Raw genomic sequence first — 10506 nt, forward strand, 5'->3', positions numbered from 1 at the left:
CACCGCCCCCACTCTCTCTCTCTAAACACCTCTCTCCTTCTCTCTCCCCTCTCTCTCTCTCTCTCTCTCTCATTCTCTCTCTCCCTCCCCCCTCTTTCTCTCTGTCTCACACTTCTCAAAAACACACTTCTTTTCGATAGCAGCAGCACTGCTCCATACACTGCTCTTGACTACTACTCTGCAATAATGTAACCACAGATATTATTCATGCCCCTGACCATTACATGTAACCACATATATTATTCAGGCCCCTGACCATTAAATGTAACCACAGATATTATTCAGGCCCCAGGCCATTACATATGAACACAGATGTTATGCAGGCCCCAGACCATCCCATGTAAACACAGATATGTGGCAGCAGCTGGTGAACGGGCCAACCGACGGACTGTTCAGACTTTTATTCTGAAAAACTTAAATAAATTTCAACAGTGTTGAAAATCAATGACACACTCGCTAGTCAAGCCAAAATTGCAATGTAATGGATTCAGTGAGTAATCCCCACTACTACCTAGTTAGTGTAGAGTAGTGGGGATTACGCACCGAATTCATTGCATTGCAATGTTTGTGGCTTGACTAGAGAGTGTGTCATTGATTTTCAACAACGTTGAAATTTATTAAAATTAAATAATAAAAGTCAGAACATTTTGATTGGTTGGCGACTTGTTCCCGGTTTCACCAGCTGCTGTCACATATTATTCAGGCCTGTGACTAAATGTAACTCCAATCTACAGTAATGGGAGAGAGAAAAGGACATCTGATCCCAGATCTAGAAATGGGGCAGGTTGTCAGTCAGGTTGATCTATACAAAGGTAGTCATTCACAAAAGGTTCTGAATCAGACTCAGTCATGCAAATAAACTAATTTCAATAACAAAAGTGGAAAGAATTGCCTTTTGCATTTCAATCCATATAATTGTAATCAAGCAAGTACCAATGCCTGGAAACATTTGAGTATACATTCAATGTATGTGTATTATAGAGACTAGAACATATAAAAATCCACACAAATATAGAGTGTTTGTACTAGGGATGGACTGATTGGTGTTAAACATGAGATTGACAGCAAACCAATCAGTGACACAGAGAAAAAACCATGAGCCTCATTTCTATACAGTGCGTTGTCATGAGCATACTGGGGCATGTAAAGGAAATGTCTACACTGGGAGCCGGGGTATTTATACTATGAAGTCATATTCTGAGGAGTTGTCTCAGAGCACATTGGATAGAAGCGAGAGGCAGAGAGAATCTTTTTTACCCTCAGCTGTGAGAGAACACAAGGGGGAAGGGCTGCGCTCACTCACACACACACACACACACACACACACACACACACACACACACACACATCACAGAGACACACACACACACACACACACACAAATACATCACAGACACACACAGACACATCACAGACAAAAAAACACACACACACAGACACACACACACACACACACACACACACACACAGACACATCACAGAGACACACACACGCAGACACATCACACACACACACACACACACACACACACACACACAAATACATCACAGACACACACAGACACATCACAGACACAAACACACACAGACACACACACACACACACACACACCCACACACACACACACACACACACACACACACACACACACACACACACACACACACAGACACATCACAGAGACACACACACGCAGACACATCACACACACACACACACACACATCACACACACATCACAGACACACACACACACACACATACACACACACACAAACACACAAACACAAACACACACACACACACACACAAACACACAAACACACACACACACACACAAACACATCACAGACACACGCAGACACAGACACATCACAGACACAAACACACACACACAGACACACACACACACAAACACATCACAGACACACACAGACACATCACAGACACAAACACACACACACACACACACACACACACACACACACACACACACACACAGAGCAGCGGGGTCGGTGAGAGAAGCAATATCTGTTTGTTTTTGCCTGTTGTTTTTATTCTTTGACTTTTCCTTATGGATAATAAAGTTGGTAACGTGACAAAGCCTGTTATTGCTATGACAACATCTGTCACGCGTGTCAGCTATCACTAGCAAACATAGCCAGTTGTTTTCCCCAGGGAAACGTATTGTTTAAGCCAGTGGTTCTCAAACTGTTTGTGCCCAAGGCATACCAAAAGGCAAGCCAAAATCTCAAGGCACACTTGTATTCATATCCATGCAATATAGGGTTAGGGTTATTATAACATTATAATGTATGTGTTATCACTCTCATCACATGTAAACGTTTATTTTTATTTACCAATGCCGAATGAAAAACTATATTACTCATAATAAATATTTATTAACAAAATAATTCAAGAATTCATTAGAAACTTTTGTAAAATGACATCAAAGCAGCAACATACTCATTAAGTTGGAAAAACAACTTTAGTCTTGTAATTATGTTTTGCCTACTTACAAGCTAGTGAGAGTGACAAGCTACTTACAAGCTAGTGAGACATGGGCACAGAGTCACAAGCTATTAGATCTCACACCAAATCATCTTTTAAGATAAATTCAACTACAATGACTACAACAATGTATTTACATTTTTTGGAATAAAAGTCTGAACATTAAATCGGCTTCCGACTTGTTACCCCTTTCACCAGACCGTGTCACATGTGCTGAGACCTCATTCACAGTATAGTGTACCATGCGGGGAGGGGGGGAGCTGTTCATGGTGCTGAAACCATTCAACTCAATGACACCTTTTCAACATTCAGTAATCAGAAACAAACACAGAGCAGTGATCTCTCACTCAATACAGTTATAATGCATAACAGTGATGGTGCTGTCCATGGTGCTGAACCCACTCAACTCAATGAGAACATACAGTTCTGAGGTGCCAATGTGTATCCAGTATGCAGACACATCTTACAGTTCATCTTACTGTCCAGTTACTTCTTTTTATATCATACACCATGAGACACCTAACTGAAAACTGTAGTCCTCTTTGGCTCATTGTACGGAACAATGCTTAGGTTGTGATTTCCCGCTGAGACCATATATACTGAAAAATATATGCACTCACTGCAATGTAAGTCACTTTGGATACAGGTCTCAGCTAAATTGAATATTAATACATATAAATTAATATTATACAAGGGTATATTAAAAAGTGAAAATCGCTATTCAACAGACTTACAATAGCCACCTGGACCAGCCACCTGGACCAGCCAACTGTTTACGACAAACCAAGGATTGGGAGGGGGCCTTTAATTAGATTGATGCAGTTGGCGTGTGCCTCTAATCTCGGGGAGGATGATCTGTATCAGGCTTAACTTGAACAACCCTGCGACACTGAGATACTTACACCTGTCTGACCCCAAGGCATTTGGGCTGTGACCCTCCCCCCCCCAGCGCCCAGGTCCTGGGCTGTGACCCTCCACTCTCCACCCCCCAGGTCCTGGGCTGTGACCCTCCACCCTCCACCCCCCAGGTCCTGGGCTGTGACCCTCCACCCTCCACCCCCCAGGTCCTGGGCTGTGACCCTCCATCCTCCACCCCCCAGGTCCTAGGCTGTGACCCTCCATCCTCCACCCCCCAGGTCCTGGGCTGTGACCCTCCACCCCCCAGGTCCTGGGCTGTGACCCTCCACCCCCCAGGTCCTGGGCTGTGACCCTCCACCCCCCAGGTCCTGGGCTGTGACCCTCCACCCTCCACCCCCCAGGTCCTGGGCTGTGACCCTCCACCCCCCAGGTCCTGGGCAGTGACCCTCCATCCCGCAGGTCCTGGGTCAGCACACACATTCTTTACCCTAATTCACACTGGTGAGCTGAGCTGAGCTGAGCTGTACTGAGGTGAGCTGAGCCGAGGTGAGCTGAGCTATACTGAGCTGAGCTATACTGAGCTGAGCTATACTGCGCTGAGCTATACTGAGCTGAGCTATACTGAGCTGAGCTATACTGCACTGGCATCCACCGTAGTTGGTGGAACAGGGCTGGAAAATATGAAAGGAAAACATCCGAGCCAGCAAAGTATGGTTTAGGGCGGACGTATAGGGTGTAATGCCCCTACTGTATGTGACATTTACATTTACATTTTTGGCATTTAGCAGACACCTTTATCCAAATCGACTTACAACAAAAACATTTCTAAGTAAGTGAATCCTCTATCCATCAGTCATCACAAGAAAAAGTTATATATGCTCGGGCCAGAGGATATATTATATAATATATATATTTAAATGTGTATTTACAGTAGAGAAACTCTAAAGGGGGGTAAAGTATGTCAAACATGTATGAAATGTGTAAAGCATTATCAATCATTATTAACGATGAAATATCTTTTGGAGTTGGTCAAGTTGGTCATGTGACCACTTGTGTTGTGTTAATTCGATCATGTCCATAACTGTGAGAAGTAATCGCGTGAGAATAGAGGGAAACAATGGAATACTAAAAATGTCCACAAATCCAATGTAAACCAAGCACACCTGTTATATTGTATTGATCCTACGTAATTGACCCAGGTCTTCCAGTTCACACAGTTCTATATATGGCAGTTCAGAGGTAATAAAGAGCTTGTAAAACGCCCTGCCAGTCACCAGAAATACCTTGGTAACGCATGCAGGGACGATGGAGAAAATGATTAAAATCTTTTTATTGGATCAAATTTGAAGCACTCAGAGCGATTATAATCTCCCAAGTCAAAGGGAGGCCAGAGCAAGGTATACAGTATATACCGTACAGAAATGTTTTCAAACTGGATTAAAGCTCAAAAGAATGAGTCATTTGACAGAAAACAAATATTCAGAGCACTGCTTACACTGCCTCCACCCCCCTTGCACACGTGCACACACACACACACACACACACACACACACACACACACACACGCACACACACACACACACACACACGCACACACACACACACACACACACACACACACATTTCCACAGTTTAATTCCTGTCCCTTTTGAACAACATTGTTGTGACTGTGCTTAGGGGTGTAGCTGAAGAGAAGAGAAGAGACAAACGTTGCCAAGCACATTTCCCCTCGTCTGTATCACACAATGTTCAGCATCAACTCCAGATGTGACCCACTCTGCCACACATCCTTGCGTCTCTTCAGTGCATATCTAGTACACAGCAGAGGTCGGAAACAAAGGTTTAACAAACTATATCATCTTTACGTCAGGAAAGGCATAGAAACAACCAAAATATACGCGTCCACGCACGCACACACACACACACACACACACACACACACACACACACACAGATACACCAACACACACGCACGCAGACACCGACAGACTTCGAGACCAGGTGGGATGAGTCCTCTGTGATATGTATGTTCAGTTCTGCTCGAGTTGCTCATAAGTTGCTGAGGTGAGATGTTGTGTTCAGTCCTGCTACAAGTGGAAGTGAAGATGTTTTAGCGCATTAGCCTCAGTGCATTTGTAACACTCTTGTCACCAGGAACCACAGTTGACACACTCGTCCTGGCAAGGCCACACCTGGGGCCCGTTCAGTCTCTAGGTCACTGGCAAATCAGTCAGTGGCAGAGAGTACCCTCACATCCCTGGCAGAACTACCTCTCTTGTACGCACTGTGAGGGTTATGGTTACGTAAGAGAGAGAGATGGAGAGAGAGAGAGGGAGGGAGGGAGGGAGGGAGGGAGAGAGAGTGAGAGAGAGAGGGAGGGAGAGAGAGAGAGAGAGAGAGAGAGAGAAAGAGGGAGAGAGAGAGAGGGAGGAATAGAGAGAGAGAGAAAGAGAGAGAGAGAGAGAGAGGGAGAGGGAGGGAGAGAGAGAGAGACCCCTTGTTGAACGACACCATCCCTCCATCTCCTCTATCCATTGGTGCATGCTAAATCAGGACACCCCTGTAGTGTTGTTCAGGTGGGTTCCCCCGTGTCATGGCTGCCAGACAGATAGGAACACGCCTGGCTGACATTGTCGCTCAAGGCGGCTCACTGTCACTATCCAATCCTTCTTATCCTGCCAAATATAGACTCACCGGCCACTTTATTAGGAACACCTCGCTACTACTGGGTCTCTAACCCCAACCCTTCAGAACTGCCTTAATTCTTTGTGGCATAGATTCAACAAGGTGCTGGAAACATTCCTCAGAGATTTTGGTCCATATTGACATTATAACATCACGCAGTTGCTGAAGATTTGTGCCAAGAAAATATCCTCCACACCATTACACCACCATACACCATTTTTGCCCAGAGAATATCCGCACACTGGACATTTTCTCTTTTTCTGACCATTCTCTGTTACCCCTAGAGATGGTTGTGTGGGAAAATCCTAATAGATCAGCACTTTCTGAAATACTCAAAACAGCCCGTCTGGCACCAACACCCAAGCCACGTTCAAAGTCACTTAATCACCTTTCTTTCCCATTCTGATGCTCGGTTTGAACTTCAGCAGATCGTCTTGACCATGTCTACATGCCTAAATGCATTGAGTTGCTGCCACCTGATTGGCTTATTAGATATTTGCGTTAACGTGCAGTTGAAAAGGTGTACCTAATAGCCACAATTGCTATCGAAAGCCACAATCGGTGAAAGGTGAAACTTCAAAATGGGCTGACCACCACCCGGGTGAAACAACAGAGAAAACATACAGTATGCTTTGCATTAGTAAGCATTAAGCAGACAACCTGTCGACCGCCCTCCAAAGTTGTTTTTACGGTGAAATTGTAAGAGAGGCACTGTTTGGTTCACAAACATCCTCTCACACAGAAAGAGAGCTAAATAGCACACAGGTAAACATATGCTGCTATTTCACTATCATTTCTCAATGTAAACAAACAGTAGATGGGCAACCAATGCGGTAGCATCATGGCTTTATCAGAAAACAAGAATCCATCACTGCACAACATCTGAGTAGACAGACACATTGCCATGTTTCCATTTGCAATCATTCTATGATTCGAGGTGGTATTACAGACTACATCATTTCTCATTAATGGCAATCTATCTAATCTGTCCCAGAGTCATGTTATCTAGTCATGCTGTCAAGGCTCCTATGACTATAGAACAGGGGAGGCTGGTGGAGGTAGAAATTGGAGGACAGGCTCATTGTAATGCATGGGATGGAATGAGGAATGGTATCAAACATGTGTGTTTGATACCTTTGATACCATTCCTCATTCCATGCCATGCGATGAGCCCGTCCTCCGATTTCTGCCTCCACCAGCCTCCTCCCGTGCTGTACAATACTGTAGATGGACAACCTAAAGTACAGAAGAGACCATCTCATTATATCAATGTCATGTCTCCATCTGATCCTATTCCGCCGCCTTCTCCCATCATGCTAAATCTCTGACATCTACTGTCTTGGCACAGGAGGATGTTAACAGCTGCAGCTGCCGCTGCCCTTTTCAACCCGGTACCACGGCAACAGCATACAATAGTGAACAGGACCATCAGATTAACACTGTTCAATCATCCTCCTACCGACTGCTGCTTTTGAACTGCTAATATTTCAGAGGATATGATCTTGACTTGTCAATCACAGCAGGGATACGTACTGTGTATCCACAGATGTGGTGATAACAATTAATAATGGAAGGCAATCACACCTACTGTGCTAGTAGTATTAGAATAAACTAGTAAGTAACATTAAGTAGACTAGAAAAGTAGCAGCAAGGACTAGTCAGTAGCTTAGAGTCGACTAGTACAGTAGTAGCATAGACTAGTAAGTAGCATAGAGTTGTAGTCTATTATTTACTAGAGTAGATGAGTCGTGTACTCACCAGGTCATGGTTGGTGGAGTTGGAGTCATCTTCAGGGAAGGGTTTGGACACCCCCAGAGCTACACAGTTAGCAAAGATGGCTAACAGGATAAAGATGTCAAAAGGCCTGGAGGAGAGCAGTCAAGGAAACACTGCACAGTAGCCTGGCCTGCTCTGAGCAGCTAATGCTAACAGCCACCTGTCAGATATTCCAATAATATCCATTAAAAAAAGAACCCTATGCTGATTTTCACACAGTACTTATATATTTTTTTTACTTAGCTGTAGAATAGAATAGACTTTCAAACCTATTTGTTTACTATTCATACGATAATAAGATATGATCATTGTTTTATTGCCATGCAATCAACTTGTCAGTCAATTGTTGGAATTTGGTATTTTATGTTCTAGGCATAGACGGCGACCGTGGAGCAATTAGGGTTCAGTGCCTTGCTCGTCGGCTCTCCCTCCTGAGCCACAGCCGCCCGTTCACCTTAGCCTTAGTAATTACGAGAATTAAATGAAGTTGATTTCCATCCTTTCTCTTACACGTCCTATCAGTGAGCTAAACCTGCATCATCTGGGCTGAGTTGTTTTGAGAACCTCTCAACCTGTTCTCCTACTGTCATATTACTATTTCACAACACCACAGAAGAGAGAAACATATTGAGAACGACAACGCATAAGGGTGTCTTCAAGAAACAGATGATTTTCACGTGGTACCACCACCCACCCCCCCCCACCCCCCACCGTGGCTGTTTTAGCGAGAGACAAAAGGATACTTCCATTCCACGATGGAGAGGGCAGCCCTGCGTATGGGGTTGTTGAGTCGGAGGCAGTAGAGGGCTCGAGGAGCCCGCTGAACCTGGTTACTCCCTTGCACCTGTTTCTTGTTGTGGTGACTCTTCTTCCTGGTGGTCCCGGTGGAGCTGGTGGAGTAGAGGGTGTCCGTCCTCTTCATCCCCGGACCCACCGGCATCTCGCCGTCCAGCTCCAGGTCGATGTCATCTTTATTCTCCTCTCCCTCATCCCCCTCTCCTCCCTCCTCCTCCGCCTCCTCTCCCTCTCCTCCGCCGGCCTGTCCTTCACCTGTGTTGGTGTACCCATTCCGGCCATTGCCTGAGGACAAGGGGGTGAACATCAGGACAACCGTCTGCAGACACACTTCGTAGAACCACCCTCTAAAACATGCAGTACCCCTAATTTGATTTGATTGTGTACAACTGGTGAATAAACAAATGACTTCAGAACTAGTTTCACCCTGATTATATATTGGTAATGATGTCATCTAAAGTACAAATAGAGTTTATAGAGTATAGCCAGTCCAGTCTATAAAGGGGTATAGTCTTTAGTGTTCAGAATCTAGCATGAGACTCACTACCGCTGTAATAAACTGTGTCTGTGACACTGACAAGCTGAAGCTGTCACTCTCTAAAGGTGTTGACGCTTGTCTATCTCACCTTTGGGAGAAGAGACACAACCCTTCACTTCTTACACACTATTTGGAATCTTGACAGGAACTCAGGGTAGGTAAGACTGAGATCTGCAGTGTGTCAGTGTCGAGAACAAGTCACATTTTAGGATGGTAGGGTACTTTGGATGAAACCAGCCATTTTAACCCAATATGTTCAACCTGGATAAGAACTCAAGATAGAGTTGTATAACTGTGAGAGAGAATCTGTCAGTATCTGAACCTGGGCGACTGTGTAGCAAGAATAAGCAGTTTAGGGTGAGGGCAGATACAGTAGAGTAGGTGAAACCTGCCATATTGTAGCAGACAGATGTGACCTATTTCTCTGCATGAGCAGTGTGTGTGAGTGTGTGTGTGTGTGTGTGTGTGTGTGTGTGTGTGTGTGTGTGTGTTTGTGTGTGTGTGTGTGTGTGTGTGTGTGTGTGTGTGTTTGTGTGTGTGTGTGTGTGTGTGTGTGTGAGAGAGTACGAAAGGAATTCTGGGCCATGAGTTTATGTGTTAGTACCTGAGGACCTAGTACTCTCTCCACACAGAGCAGAGAGCAGAGAGGAGCAGCAGGGTTAACTGATAAACACAGAGAGAGAGAGAGAGAGGTAGCGGGGGAGGGAGGGGGGGGAGAGAAGGATGGAGGGAGAGAGAGAGGAAGGGAGGGAGAGAGAGAGAGAAGGAGAGAATGAGAGAGGGATGGATGGGGGAGAGAGAAACTGAAAGAAATAAAGAGAGAGAGGGAAACTCAAAGAGGGAGAGAGAGAGAGTAAGGGTGAGAGAGAAGGACAGAGGGAGAGAGGTAGGGAGGGAGGGAGAGAGAGAAGGGTGGAGGTAGAGAGAGAGGGATGGGGGAGAGAGAAACTGAAAGAAATAAGAGAGAGAAACTGAGAGGAATACTGAGAGAAACGGGGAGAAACTCAAAGGGGGAGGGAGAGAGAGAGAGCAGAAGAAGAGAGGGGGGGATGGGGGTTAGAGGGAGAGAGAGAGAGAGAGGGCGCACTAATAGCTTATTATAATCATATTTTTATCACAGGACCCGAGCTGCACTGAGAGGTAGTCTATCAGGCATTGATAAGACTGGGTTCTGTAGAACCTTTGATGGGGCATTAAATTGAGCTGGAGCAAGTGGGGAAATTAATGTAGGAAGTTTAAAAGGTTAGTTATTAGGTTTACTGGGGAGGTCTGATACAGAGACATTTTAAACTGACATTTCCAGCTCATCTTGTAAGGTATTAAATGTGTCACAGTTTATACTA

The 10506-nt window shown here is 45.0% G+C and overlaps 1 protein-coding gene across 1 annotated transcript in view; it reads right to left on the reverse strand.

The window, feature by feature from the left end:
• cacna1fb (calcium channel, voltage-dependent, L type, alpha 1F subunit) overlaps positions 1-8899 on the reverse strand; it is a gene marked incomplete at its 3' end in the record, with an annotated part of 50199 nt that extends 41300 nt beyond the window's left edge. The window contains exons 1-2 of the mRNA XM_080534403.1: positions 8574-8899; positions 7813-7918 (exon numbers count right to left, since the gene is read on the reverse strand). Of these exons, the coding sequence (XP_080390529.1) occupies positions 7813-7918; positions 8574-8770 (303 nt within the window). The 5' untranslated portion in view covers positions 8771-8899. The remainder of the gene's footprint in view (positions 1-7812; positions 7919-8573) is intronic.
• Positions 8900-10506: the final 1607 nt, after the last annotated feature.

The sequence above is a fragment of the Nansenia antarctica genome (genome assembly GCF_963989245.1).
Source record: "Nansenia antarctica genome assembly, chromosome: 6".
Lineage (NCBI taxonomy): Eukaryota > Metazoa > Chordata > Actinopteri > Argentiniformes > Microstomatidae > Nansenia > Nansenia antarctica.